Consider the following 15,476-nt stretch of genomic DNA (forward strand, 5'->3'; position numbering starts at 1 on the left):
GCGGGCGGTGGGAGGAGATATCTTATTTATCTTTATAACTCTTCTTCATATAGTGCAATGCCTGGCACACAGTATATGCTCAACAAATTATTATTTTTTAACTGAAAGTGATTTGAATATGTATGAGGTAGACGGGACAGACAAAGGTGTAATAATGAGTAGGAAGTTGCTCTCCCTCATTTTTCTAATTTTGACTTTTATTAAATAAAAAAGAAAATCCTAAGAACATTGACTTTGTATTTTATTCAATAGCAAGGGATGATATGTCAAAAATTTACATTCCCTATGATGAAATAGCCCCATTATGGATGGTTCTTTGTGGGGCGGATCTCCCAGAGAAAGAGCACCTGCTATGCAGACAGCTCACATCACATTTCCTCTCCTGAACTTCGAATACTTGATTTGCTTGTGTTTTGGTTTCGTGTATTTGTTTCCCACTTAAACTAAAATGGTGGAAGCGTTTTAAACTAAAATTGGGTAAGACTACAAAATATATAAAAATAAGAACCTAAAGACAACGTGTAAGAAGCCACTCTGTATGTAACTGAGATACATGACTATTTTTGTTAAAGCGGCTCCGAATTCCATTCATTGTAAATCTATATTGGCTTTTTGGAAGCCACAGAAAGAGGTTAAACTTATCTATCTTTTTAAGAGTGACTAAAGAGCTGAAATGGAAAGTATCTTCACCCAACTTAAGATAATTCAAAAAGTGTCTAAGCAAGTGCCATCCCCTCATCTCCCACTGACCTAAGACTTCTTACATCTCACAAAAGGGCAGCCATGAGGGCTCTGAAGCCTAAAGTGTGGGGTTGTATGCATTCACAGAAATGTATTTACTCTAATGTAATGAATAACAAAGAATGTTTCAGCAACTTCATTTAAAGAAATAGGAGATGAAGATTTCCAACAATGTGGCTTTGTTTATTCCAGCCCTCCAATGCTACTACTGCGGATAAGTGGAGATGCTGCATAAAACCATTTGGTTTAAAGATAATTGTTTTAAAAAGAATTGTAAAGTTCAAGTTAACATGATTTGACTCTAAAAATATGTTTATAGGTCATAATGTTTATTCTTAGATCACAAGTTAAGCATCTATGAGGCAGGCCTCATAAAAATCTGGCACTGAGCTTAAAAAATATCTGTAAACACTTTTTCACTTTTCTTAGGTTTCATCGTTTTTGTTTTTTTTTTTACAGCTTGATTTAACTATTGCCCAAGCTCAAAGAAGTAAGCTGACTTGGCTCAATCCCAGGAACTCTTCCACAGCTGTCTTCCTACGGAGTCAACTTTCTACCCAAAACGACAAAGTGATACTGTAAGCAAAGGAGAGTTGTAAAAGGCTAAATAGAAAAAAAGAAAGAATGAAAGAAAGAGAAAGAAAGAAAGAAAGAAAGAAAGAAAGAAAGAAAGAAAGAAAGAAAGAAAGAAAGAAAGAAAGAAAGAAAGGAAGGAAGGAAGGAAGGAAGGAAGGAAGGAAGGAAGGAAGGAAGGAAGGAAGAAAGAAAGAAAGAAAGAAAGAAAGAAAGAAAGAAAGAAAGAAAGAAAGAAAGAAAGAAAGAAAGAAAGAAAGAAAGAAAGAAAGAAAAAGAATTAGGGAAGAATAAATGTGGTAAAACCAAACCAAATTTTAAGTGTCCAGTAGAATTTCTGTGGGGTTTATGGGTGTGTCTTAGTTTGGTTTTGGTTTTTAACAATGATGAAATACTAAATGCAAACAAACATTATTTTAAAAATAGTTTTCAGTATTTATCCAGGCACATAGTTCACTGTTCTAGGTCATAAATGTAAGACAGCTATTTTTAAATGGTTACCACCAAATATCCAAAAACACCAATGCATGCTTTCTCCTTGCCCCAAACAATAGAGGATAGGGTTATAGTAAGATTACTCTAGATTAATTTCATTACATAGAATACCAACACTACAGCCCTACTAATGGATGGATGAATTGATGGATGGGTAGATGAATGAACAGATAGAATAGATGGATGATAGATGATAGGTAAATAGATAGATAAATTTGTAGGAATGTAACTTCCTGCAACCTTGTCTATGCCATCGGCTCCTAAAATTTACCCATTTGATGCAAATATATATAAGAAGAACAGTACAAAGGATGGTAGTTCTTAGGTCCAACCCCTGTGCTCTTTATCTTTCCTTTTGATCCATAGCATCTGTGCTATCACTGAGAATAATGATGATGTCAAACTTTGATTCTCTAATTTTGCTGCTTTCTCTCTTCCTTTATATAGTACGGTCTTTCTTTCCAAACTTAAAATATGTGAATAACTATCTCTGTTCTCCTGTCCTACATTGCTCACAGTATTTTACTGCTACTACTCTCTATATTAAGAACTTAGTACTTTACCACCTAAGGAAACAATGAAAACCCTCAATTTTCCAATTGTCCAGGGCCTGACCCGTTCTTGAGAAATATGTAAAAGTCAGGTAGCAACAGCAATTACCCCTCCTCTGGTTCAGGGGAGGGCAGAGTTGTCTGCACACAAGAGTTTTGTTTCTGATCAGTCTTTAAATCTGCTATCTGTGAAAGCCAACAGGAAGCCACAGGCCATAGAGACTAAGGAAGTCCTTCCAAGACAGTTACATGAGGCTGGGATTTTGGATCTCAAACATTCTGACTGCTCTTCATGTTTCTCTCAATTTTTTTTTTTTTAGTTCAAGAAAAGCAATAGAAGATTCACCATGAAAGAAAGAAAAGAAAAAACAAACAATTTTTTTCCTCATGTTTTCCCTGCGGCTCCAGGACAGAAAACAAAAGTAGCATATAGTGTAGAGAGCTAATATTTATGAAACATAGCTGTTGTCACTTGGAGATCACTTGGAGATCTGCCCTTTGGTGGAGAATGCTAAGAATAAATTCAAAGGGGACGCTTCGATAGTCACTTGATGCTGCCTTTTCTAGCAGTTCTACTAGCATATGGGTGTCTAGAAGAGAAATGGTATCAACAATGAAGACATTGCTAGCTCCTGGCTTTGGCACATATTTATTTCAAAGCCAGTTGTTATTTTAAAGAATTTTTTATAATGTTGATAGAGTTTCTTTTGACAAATGTGTTGTTACTTGTGTTTCTCCAATCCCTTGCATAGAGTCTGACAAAATATTTCTAGGGGGAAAACAAATAAATATTTATTTCGTGAATACTAAGAAGTTGTTTTAAATCCTGAACATCAGTATCAAGAAAAAAAGAAAAATCATATTTTCCCTAGTAGTTCCAAAATTGTAATCTCTCTGTCAAACTGGTTCCTTTAACAATATAATGGTACATTAAAAGTGAAACAAAATGTCTAGAAGATAGAGTGAAACAATGAAAGCTTATATACCAATAATTGTAAGGGGAAAGTTATTTAAAAAGATTAATTTTGTCATTAAGAAAGAGTACATAATATATTTTTATTTGACAGTTCTACTACGTAGTTATTTGGTAAGAAATTGGAATCAAAACAGCTATGTAAAAAGCATAAATTGACTTTAGAAGTTTTCTTTAGTATAATACAATTTAAATTTTAAAACTCACCAAAATTATATATTATATATATGTAACTATGTACATAAATGAACATATACATATATATATGTAACATACACACACAATTTCAGCTGCTGTTTTGATATTACGAACATGAATTTCAATAACAAAAACCTACAGGAGGATAATAGTAGTTGTATGTGACCTTGTTCCTTTATAATCCACCATGAGGATATCTATTATGTACCTTCCTTTAAAAAGCACTGGACCTAAAACTATATAAAAGATGCGCTGGTTTGAAACAGATGCTTAAAATCAAAGGAGCTAACTGTTCTGATTCACTGTGACTCATCAACACTAGAACCATGTGTAAATAATAGGATTGGTACCACCATGCTCTCAAGAGTGTCAGTCTCTAGCAAAAAGAAACAAGGAGATGTTTTGAATTCATCCAATTTGTTTACTTCCTACCTACGTATCATGAATTGGTTAATAGTTTTTCCTCAAATCCATCCAAAACCAATTATGTTGGGTTTCAGCACCGCTGCACGCACAATGACTATTACTGTTGGATCAACCTCCAGCACACCTTCTCAAATTTACTAAAAAAATGACAGTGAAGTATCTCAGTCAAAATTTTTAAACAGCAATACCTTTCAGAATCTAATTAGTGAGGTCTCATCCAGATGCATGAGAAAACGGACATCTAAAAATAACATTGCAATTCTCTGGTCCGTTTCTTAAACGTTTTGTTGTTTTCCTTTGACACGGACATTGGAGTGAAGGGTTAAGACACTTGGGTTATCACACTACTTGAGAAAATAAGGATGTAAATGTTTGAAAAATATTTTATGGCCTTTCTTGCTAAACCACAGTATTTACTTATTGTTGCTGCTCCATGTGTTAATCCATATCAATTTGTTAATTAAATGGGTCACTGGAGCTTTCGTGGACAACTGGCAAAGGGAAATGGGATGTCAATCAGAATATGTGTGGTTTTGATGACTTATCTTAATGGGGACCCAAGGTACTCCAGATGTTTGGTCCCCATGCACTTGTGGAAAATAACCCACAAGGAAGCTTGATTCTCACGTTAAAGGGCAATTCCTTCGTTAAAGAAATAGGCCTACTTGGTGTCAATAGGCCATAATGAGATATCTTCCCAGAATTAAAAAATACCGTTAACCTCTGAGAGGAAAACAAGTAAAAAACCCAAAGGATGGGATTAACTATTTGTAAACACTACTTCAAGGCAGCAGATATTGACTTCAGTGGCACGGTCAATGGCGAGGTGTACTGCAAATCAATTGTTGCTAAAAACAGCTAAGCACTAAAGTTATACGAGTTTAATTTTCAAAGTAAATTAGAAAGGATTCAAGGTTATTGTTATAGTAGTTCTGTCTTGGGTGTGAGACATATCCCTATGTCTGGGTACTCCCAGAACCATTTGCCATCCTTGACCTATTTTACCCGCCACAGTTCATGATCTTGGTATACTGTTGGGGATGTGTAAACCTTATGAAAATCAGGTAGGCTACAGTGGGAGATAAAAGAAAGAAAAAGTTTGAGAATGCCTGACTTAAGAACAAAGAAGTTTCTCAAGATTAAAGTGCAGAAGTACAATCAAGGATAACTAAAAAAAGTGAACAAGAATGATAATTCACTCAAAGATGCCAACATATCTGATAGCTGAATTTGTGGTGAGAGAGAGAGAGAGAGAGAGGATGGAAGAAAGAAAAGAAGGAAGGAAGGGAAGGGAGGGAGGGAGGGAGGGAGGGAGGAAGGAAGGAAAGAGAGAGAGAGAAAGAAAGACTAGGAAAAGAAGTGCCATGGACAAATGTCCTTGCACTGTCAGGATATAGGGCATGCAAGATGGTCCCTATCCATCCTTCTTGGCAGTCCTATCTCAATAACTAAAGCAGATATGTCAGGATAGTCTACTTTGAAGTAACAATTTGCCAACTAACTCCCCTCACATTCTCAGCCTGCAAGCAACCTTCTGATACGAATTGACTTCCCGGGTAGGTATGCCTTCAGGAGAAAGAAACTCCTAACTGGCCAGCTGACACAAGCATTCCAGTGTGAATAGAGGATATAGTTCACATTGTACATCAGTGAATGCATAGTCACACCTGTGCACTGGTCACGAGCATTCATCCTCCTGTCAACAAGTCTTCTGCAACATAATCGACTCTTCACTTACCGTCAGTATGGAATTCCTTTATCTGCCAATGTGTACAGCCCTTCTCGCAGGTCTCTATATATTACCACCACCCCCCCCCCACACACACACACTATGCTCCCAGATGATGGAATTGCATGTTTCCCAGACAAGACAGTTCTTATGCACAGAACAAAATGAAGAACCACAACATGGGTTTCACTTCAAGAATTCTCTAGATTCCATAACCTCTTCTATTACTAAACTGTCTTACGTGTAGCTTATGCAACATAAATTGGGAAACACTGTCCTCTAAGACTTGTGAATCCGTTAGATTCTGACTAAAATTATATTGACAGTTGCTTAGAAACAAATAGATCCTTTAAAAATTGAGAAAAATACTAAATGAATAAAAAATGCCCAGTAACATCCCCATGTCTAGGGTCTATGGGATTGATTCAAATATGTGTGCGCTGAAGGTGAATAAACGTGTTCAAGTGTTTTTATGGTTCTGCATGGACCAATATACAGCCAGCATCACCTACAAGTGATAACAAAAAGTCCTGTGGGAAGAAATAGCATGGACTGGAACAATGCGGTGATAAAAGGAGGCATCAATTATCAGCCAAGGTTTAGATGGGTCTGAAATACGGCAGTTCTTTATCCCTGTGTAGAAAGACAGCCTAACGCCATTATCTTGAGTAGTATGGGGGCAAATATCTGGAAGAAAGAAAAAGGTGAATATGACTCCCTGAGATGACAATACTGGGATATAGGTGTCTATAAAGATATGAAAACTGATGAGGGCATCCACAAGTGCATGCCTCCTGAATAATGGTCAATGTGCATTTGCTGCCGCTCAAATCTCTAGACATGAACCTAAGTCAGATGACATGAACCTAAGTCAGAAATAATCTCTGTCGTAAAGGCAGCCATGTGTCTCTTCCTGCACACTGTTATTAGACTGTTTCCTCCCTAGATCTGCAGAACAGGCCTGTACAGGCCCCATCTTTCTCATCACCAACTCCACTGAAAAGCAAGTCATGATGTCCAGGCTTTTTGGCAACTAACAAAAGTTTTCAACTTTTTTTAAAAAATAAGAATGTTAAATAAAAAGTTCAGACTATATCCTCCCACTGTTTTGACTAGTGACTTATTATATCTATTGTAATAGAATGAAAGACATCTAAAAAATTCAAACCATCAATTCCACTTATTTACTACATTCCAGACTAACTTAGTAAGGATCAGCTAAAAAGGAAACAGGAAGAAGACATTCACTTCTTTAAGTGACTCTTGGGAGCCCTATAGCAAGTCGAGGTCACGAGATATCAATCTTGTGAATCACAGATAAATCACAGACAAATTCCTCTAACGTACTCGACAAACTTTTAAATCACAACTGGTTGTTCTATGCAAAGTAACAAGAATATTGGCTCCACTGCCTCTTCCATTTTTCCTGTAATGAAGTCCTAAAGAGAACATAAGCAACTTGAGGAACATTCAGAAAGAGTGGCCGTAACGATACCAGTTCCTCACTGAGGAGATGAGGTGACAAAGTTGTATCCTGAGAGGCACAGTGAAGTAGGGAGCTAAGAAATTATTAGGTGCATATAATATAGAAGTGTAAAACCATCTCCCCACATTTACTCTTTGTTTTGTTTTCTCTCAATACAGTTTTTAATTTCGCTTTTCATTTGCATTTCTCTAACGATATCAATGAACATTTAATGTGCTTATTTGCTAGTTGTACATCTTTGATTAAATGTTTACATTTTTGGCATGTGTCTACTTGAGTCATTTGTTTTCTTATTATTGAATATTGAGACTGACTTGTATCTTGAATATACAAAGAAATCAAATGTTCCTTTGAAATTATTCTCGCTCCATCTGTAGACTACTATTTAATTCTTCTAAAGATGCTCTTGTAGCTCTAGAAGATTTTATTTTGATAAGGTATTATTTATAAATCTGTTCTTTTGTTTGTACTTTTGATGTTATATCTAGGAAATCTTCGCCTAATCCAAGACCACAAAAAATTCCTCCTGGGTTCTGAACTAGAAGTTTCATAGTTTTAAATTTTAAATTTAGGTTTGTGGTCCATTTTATGATCATTCTAAGTTAATAATCTATTCTATCATCTACTTTAAGCTAATGTTTGTATAAGATGTCAAGTATAGATAGAAGTTCATTTTGCAAGTGGATATCCAGTGGTTCCATCACCACTTGCTGACTATCCTTTTCCACGTAATGGTCTTTGTCAAAAATAAGATGTCCATATACATGAGAATCTACTTTCTAGACACTCTATTCTAATCCACTGATCCATTTTTCTATCTTGATGCTAATACCATACTGCCTTGATCACTACAGCTTTAAAACTCTTGAAATCAGGTCAACTTTTCCCCTTCCTTTTCCAAATCGCTTTGTCTATTGTGGATGCTTTGCATTTTCATGTAAATTTCAGTATCAGCTTGTCAATTTCTACCAAAAAAGCCTGCTAGAATTTTAATTGGGATTGTATAGGCTCTATAGATCAATTGGAGGGAATTTAAATTCAAATATCTCTGGAAAACCCCCTAAATACTTGGAAACTAAATAATACATGTCTAAATAACCCTTAGGTCAATATAGAAATAAAAATGAAAACTAGAACATATTTCAAACTTAATGTGAATAAAAATGTAACATATAAAAATTTGTGACATGCTGCTAAAGCAGTACTTAGAGGAAATTTTACAGTACTAAATGCTTATATTAAAAAAGGAAACAACCTGAAACTAATACTGAATGTCAACTGTAATTAAAAATGTTTTAAATAATAAAATAAACATAAAAGAGGGGAAAAAGGTCTCAAATCAATTATGTTAACTTCTACCTTAAGAAACTAGAAAACCCAAAAAAAAAACAAACAAACCCAAAAGCAAGCAGAAGAAAGGAAATAATAAAAATCAGGTAAGAAATCAATGAAACATAAACAGAAAAGCAATGAAAAATATTAATTACAATGACTGATGAAATTCATTAACTTTTACCAGATTGGTCAGGAAAAAAGAGAAAACACAAATTATCAATATAAAAAATGATAATGTCACGATAGGTTATATGGCTAGTAAAAGGATAACAAAATAATATAAATATCCTTATACCAATTTAATTCTACTGTGACCTCTGCACGTATTTTGTATGACTGGAATCCTTTCGAATGTGTTAGCACTTGTTTTATGTCTCAGAATCTGATCTATATTGGTAAATGTTCTGTATACACTCAAAAAGAATGTGTATCTTCCTATTACTGGGTGTTCTCGGGGTGCCGGTTAGGTCGAGTTGGTTGGATAGTGTTGTCTCAGTCTTCTTTTTATTGCCGATTTTACATCTACTTATTCCATCTATGATTGAGAGAAGGATATTAATGTTTCCAAACAAAATTATGAATTAGAATTTTTTTACACTTCAATTCAGGTATTTGGCTGCGTAAATGTAAAGGATTATTATATCCTCTTGATACATGGACTTATCATGAAATGAACTTCTTTATCCCCATGAAATGAACTTCTTTATCCCCAGTGATAGTGTTTGCTACAAAATCTGCATTGTCAGATATTAACACAGCCATGCAAGCTTTTTTTCTTGATTACTGTTACCTTGGTATACCAATTTCCATCCTTCTACTTTTAGACTATTTGTGTCTTTTTTATATAGAAACAGAGTATATTTGCATCTTACAATCTGAAATTTCCTGCCTTTTAATTGGGATGTTTAGACCATTTTTATTTAATATGATAACTGTGATATGCTTAGTTTTGAGTCTATAATCTTGTTAGTTGTTTCCTATTTGTCTCATCTGTTCTTTGTTCCCTTCTTATTTTTCTACCTTCTTTTGCATTAATTATTTTTATGATTCCATTTTATCTCTTTTGTTGGCTTATTAGTTTTATGTCTTTGTTTCATCATTTCAGTAATTGCTTTAGTTTATAGTACATGCTCTTAATTTATCTCAAATTATCTCCAAAGGATATTATACTACTTCATGTATAAGTATTAAAACTTTACAATAGTATACTTCTATTTCTTCCCTCCCAGCTTTTATGCTTGTCATATATTTTAGTTTAGTTTTTTATATGTTATAAACCAAATGATATTATTATTTTGTTCAAATAGCCAATTATCTTTAAGAGATTTAAATCATAAGAAAAGTCTTGTATATTTATCCTTCTTGTTTCCATTTTTAGTGCTCCTCATTCATTTGTGCAGATCCATCTTTCCATCTAGGATAGTTATATTTCTGCCTTTCTTTAACATTTCTTGTGGTGTGCATCTACTGGTGATGAGTTCTTTCAGTTTTTAATATATGAAAGATATTTTTTCTGGGTATAAAATTCTTTATTTTTTTTTTAACACTTTAAAAATATTGTTCATTGTCCCCTACTTAATTGTTTCTAGTAAGAAATCTATAGTTATCTTTATCTTTGTTCATCTGTAAACATGCAATTTTTTTCTCCAGCTGTTTTAAAATTTTTCTCTTAATCACTGGTTTTAAGTAATTTCATTATGATATGCTTGGTGTAATTTCCTACATATTTCTTGTGCTTGGACTTTATTAATCTTCAGTCTATGGATTTACAGTTTTCATCATTTGGTAAAATTTTAGCCATTATTTCATCAAATATTTTTTTTCCTCCTTTCTCTCTTATTTCACAGACTCCAGTTACACATACATTAGGCTGCTTTAAAATGTCTTAGAACTCACTGATGCTCATTACAATAATTTTTATTCTCTTTTTTTCTGTATTTCATTTTGGATAGTTTGTATTGCTAACTTTTCACTACTCTTTTCTTCTACAATATCTCATCTCACCCAGTGTATTTACCATTAATCTCAGACAATATTATTTGGTTAATATCATCCACTGTATTTTTCCTATAAGACACTGTGTAGTTTTCACCTCCAGAAATTTGATTTTGTTTTTTTTTATATCTTTCATGTCTCTACTCAACTTCTGAAAATACAGGCTATAGTTATAAAAACTGTTTTAATGTTTTTATTTGCTAGTTGTAACATCTCTTTCAATTCTGGGTTTGTTTCAATTGGTTGGTATTTTCCCCTTTTTTATAGGGTAGCATTTTTTTCTCTCTTTGCACTTTTAGTAATTTTTGGAATGTTAGATATTGTAAATTCTACCTTATTGAGTACTGCATGTTTTGTATTATATATCTGTGAACTTTATTCTGGGATGCAGTTCTTTGGAAACACTTTGATCCTTTTGTGTTTTGTTTAAGATTTGTTAGGTTAGATCAAAGCAGCATTTATCCCATGCCGATTGTCCCCCACTACTAAGTCAAGACGATCATAAGTATTCCACCCATTTGCCTTCAAGGTATTCAAGTCTGGCTAACAGAAATAGGCACTTTTCCTGCCCTATGTGAAATGTGAACATCAGGACTATTTCTCCTAATCCTCCCAAATGGTTCCTTTGTGGTCTCAGGTAGTTTCCTCATTGTACAGGTCAAATAGTACTCTGACGAAAACTCTTCAGATCTCTGGAGTTCTCTCTCTCTGCAGCTCTCTCCTCTCAGGTACTGTATCCTGTTAACTGTAGCCACCTTGCTCTCCCTGGATCCTTATTCGACTCCTCAACTCAAAGAGTCCCTCAGGTCTGCCTGGGCTCTTCTTCCCTCTACTGCCTGGAAACCTTCTCAGGACAGTAAAGGTGGGGAAACTGTAGGGCTCACTTCATTTTTTCCTTAATTTCATAATGTCCACTAGCTTGAAAACCATTCTTCCACACGTTTTCTTTTTTTCTTGAAGGTTTCAAGTGGAAGGGTAAACCTAAACTTTGTTAGACCTCTTTGACAGAAGAAGATGTTCTACAGATTATCTTTCGTCCACTCTTTCCATTCTTTAACTGATTTTTAAATTTCATGAACCAACATCTTTAAATATTTCAATTCGCAAACATTCAATAAACGAGAAATTCCTGCTAAACTCCCTCCCTGTGACTTAACAAATAACTCTGCCAGGCCTGATTAAAAACAATCTTTTGAAAGCCATGAATAGTGATGATTTCATTGCTCTGTTAATGTAATCATGTAAAGTTAAGGGCAGGTTCATATTTTAAGGCAACTAAAAAAAATATGGCAGGTCCAAGAGACTGGGGTATTTCAAATAGGACTAAAAACACACTGAAAATGATTCACTCATCTGGTAACACACAAGTCTCCCAATGACAATGTAAAAGTTTAGATCCTGGGAGAATCTTGGCTCAGACACCCAGATCTTGGTGTCCTTTTTAACTGGGGTACCAAACAGTACCCCAGCAGCCTGACAGAGATAACGTACAACTGCAGTACATGCTCCTTCCCACTCTGTGTGCCCCAGCTCACTGGAGTTTGGGAATAATCAACTCTGGTCCAGTTTCCATTGAATTTCTTTCCGAATGCATACGATGTTGAAACTTCCAACCAGAGTGGGCTTAATCACGCTGGGCGCTGAGTTGTACTTAGAAATGCCTTCTCAAAAATTAGGTGGAACTGGTCATATTGGTTTCTGAGGGTTAGATTAGGGGTTGGGGGGCATCAAAAATAGCTAAATTGACTTTCTTTGGTCATTGGATGTAACAGAATCTGTTAAAAGGAAATGTTCAAAAATGTATCTGGTTGTTACTATACAGTTTTTAATAATCAATCTACTAATCTATGTATCATTTTTAAATTTTTCTAAAGTAAAGATATTTGATGACCAAAGGGGAAGGGGTAGGTGAAACTGATCAAACTCTCTTCCATTTCATGCCACCAAGAATTAGCTTTAGTCTTGGTAAAGATTTGGGGCTAAGAAAACACAAGTAACTAAAGCCCAATGGTCTAAGTCCCAATAACGCCAAAGCAGAGATAATGACTGATGTCATGTTAGTGCACCAATGAAATAAAAATACAGAGTTGCTCATGCCCAAGTTTGTGTACAAACTTGCAAGTAAATGGACACACCAGACCCCAACTGAAGCAGTGAATGGTTGCAATTATAAAGGGAAAAATGGATAGATGTTAGAAAATGTCTCATCTTTATTTATTGAATCTCGTTCACTGTCCCATGGGCTCAAGAATTACTAAAAAATCAAGCCTTACACTTAATTGTATAATGGAACATAATATCTATTCCATCACATTTTCCTCCTCCCACACACACACATAAAATCTCGATAATTACTTTAAGTACTTGGGGGCAATTCAGTTAAAAAGGGCACAAGTAAAATAAAAGTGCTTAATGAAGATAAAAAAAATCCCAATGCCCACACGACAATATTATAACAGATATTTGTAGCACAATACAAAAATGCGACAAGATTCAATACCCCATATTAAAGATTTGGGACTCAGTTTATTCTGGGCTTTTCTGCTATAGGAATTCAGATGAGCCAAGTCACTGGACACAGAATAAACCCAGTGTCCAGGCAATGGGTTTATAGCTAACACCATTCTCCTCTACTGTGTATTTGCTCACTTGCGTTATCTTGACTTGGCTCTAATGATGTCCAGCAAAAATGTATTCAAACAAACCTTACACATAACAGCATCTGGGTAAGAGACTGTCATTTGAATTCTATATTATCTCTGTGTAATTCACATCTTAGCCATAATAATTCGAAGAGGGTATATTTACTAGGTAAATGGTTTCTATTTTTCATCAAACAATTTGATGAAAAATTGCACTTGTATGTTCTCGAGATATTACATGATAAGACACGTGGAGTCAATTATTTGAATGATCTTAAAGAAAAGTTTTGAGAACTGATTTTATGTATATGAGTGTGCACGTGAGGAGCTGTGTTCAAATGTCTTCTTACTCCTCAACTTGACTACCCAGCACTTGTTCTCCAATGGCATTATAACCAAACTATCCAAACAATAGCCTAGCATCCAATACGATGTCTCCAGGGAGATGTGATTCCAAAAGCCGAGACCCTAAAGAAAACTACTCCCTGAAAACTTTCATTTTTAGTTTAATATCATGTATATGTATGACGGGAATAACTAGAAACGAGCCCGTGTTACAACTGAAACAGGAGATTTATATAAAAAGCAAAAGCAGTTTTCTCAATCTGATAGTCCAAAGGTTGGAGGGTAATATCATTTGAACTTTCAGGATTCGGAAAGAGTAGGATGTTGTTTCTGGAGAGTAAAACAAGTGCTCATGGAGCACATTGTAAAGGAGATTTGGTCTAAATGGTTTGGGTTGTCATCTTGTATTCTAAAGCTATGTAAGTTTTCCCGTACGTGGGTCTCCCAACATAATGATAACACTGCATAGACTTCTGTTTTTGTTTTCACTGAAAGTAATACTCATTAAAGGTAAAAAATGTGAAAACTGAAAACATGAAACATTTCCCACTGATACCACACAATTCATGATTGAAGGCTCATATTCTATTCCATTAGAATCAGCAAGTCCGGAATCAACTTTTTGTAAAGTTTACAATGAAAAACATCAGTGAAAAAAAAAAAAGCATAGAATGCATTTGTGATGGAGAACATATGGTGGAGGGGAAGCGATACAACAATAATTTGTAAATTATTGAAAAAGTGATAACAGTACTCTTTAAATGTAGTGAAGTGTTTTTTCAGGGTATAATGTAAGAACATATTAATAACCATGATTTCAATTTTAGGTAGAACTCTAACAAGCTTGCATTAAATTGCACATTTTATGGAAAAATGAAATGAGAATTATGCTCTTACCATCTGTTTTCTTTGAATCATTTCCGACATTAGATTGATCCTTCTTGTCTGCTTTATTTTTACCATCTTTCAAGTCACCTGAAAGTAATAAACATGACAAACAGTATATGTAGACACCTAGGAGGTAGTTATAAATATCTTTAAATCTGTCAAGGTAAAAAAAAAAAAATACAGCATAATTTTAGTCACAATGGGGTACATGTCTGAGCATAAATATCCTTTAACCACATATTAGGTCCTGGATATTGGATTATGATCTGGAAATAAGAACTGAAAGTTTCTGTTCAACAAGGTTGTACTTAAGTCAATGGTAATTCAAGAAAAGCAGTTCAACATTACCATTAGGCTATGGAGTGAGGAAAAGCCTAGATTAAATGTAAGTTATATCAGTTAATAGCTATTTAACTGTTACGTGCCTTAGTCTCCTTATCCGTGAAATGGGCATATTAATATCTACTTTATAGGCATAATATATACAAAAATGAACTTAAAGTATTGAATGTGGCATCTCACACATCACTAGATTACTCAATGACTCGTCATCATTCTAAAACAGCCATAAATGGCCTAATTAAGGAGCTTGTCAAAATGTAATTTGTAAAAGTTAAAAAATACTATGCATGCAAATGTAGAATGAACACGTCAAAAAACTCGGTTCATTTATGAGGGAATGAGTGAGATAGTAAGAATGGTTCCAGGAGTATTTAAGGAACTGGGTATTTGTAGGTATTTTAGAAATATGTTAAAATAAGATTGTTAGGTTAGAGACAAAACTGGTCACATCCTGCAAGGCAATAAAACCATAACCACGGGGGTTATCTCCTCTACCAGTTAAAAATCTACAAGTTAGCATATAAATTCGCAGTACCTGGGCTTGAGTCATATAATAAATGACAAAGTTAAACAAAGTCATGTTCTCCTAGAGTAGGGGTCAGCAAACTATGGCCCCTAAGCATATCTGGCCTGCTACCTGTTTTGTAAATAAAGCTTTATTGAAACCTAGCCACACCCATTTATTTATATACTGTCATGGCTGCTTTCATGCTGCAATGGCAGAGTTGAATAGTTGCAACAGACATGCGCAAAGCCA

The 15,476-nt window shown here is 34.7% G+C and overlaps 1 protein-coding gene across 1 annotated transcript in view; it reads right to left on the reverse strand.

The window, feature by feature from the left end:
* PDE1C (phosphodiesterase 1C) overlaps positions 1–15,476 on the reverse strand; it is a 249,684-nt gene that overhangs the window by 32,733 nt on the left and 201,475 nt on the right. The window contains exon 15 of the mRNA XM_023532039.1: positions 14,387–14,464. Within this exon, the coding sequence (XP_023387807.1) occupies positions 14,387–14,464 (78 nt within the window). The remainder of the gene's footprint in view (positions 1–14,386; positions 14,465–15,476) is intronic.

Source organism: Pteropus vampyrus, unplaced genomic scaffold, assembly GCF_000151845.1.
Source record: "Pteropus vampyrus isolate Shadow unplaced genomic scaffold, Pvam_2.0 Scaffold75, whole genome shotgun sequence".
In the NCBI taxonomy this organism is placed as follows: domain Eukaryota; kingdom Metazoa; phylum Chordata; class Mammalia; order Chiroptera; family Pteropodidae; genus Pteropus; species Pteropus vampyrus.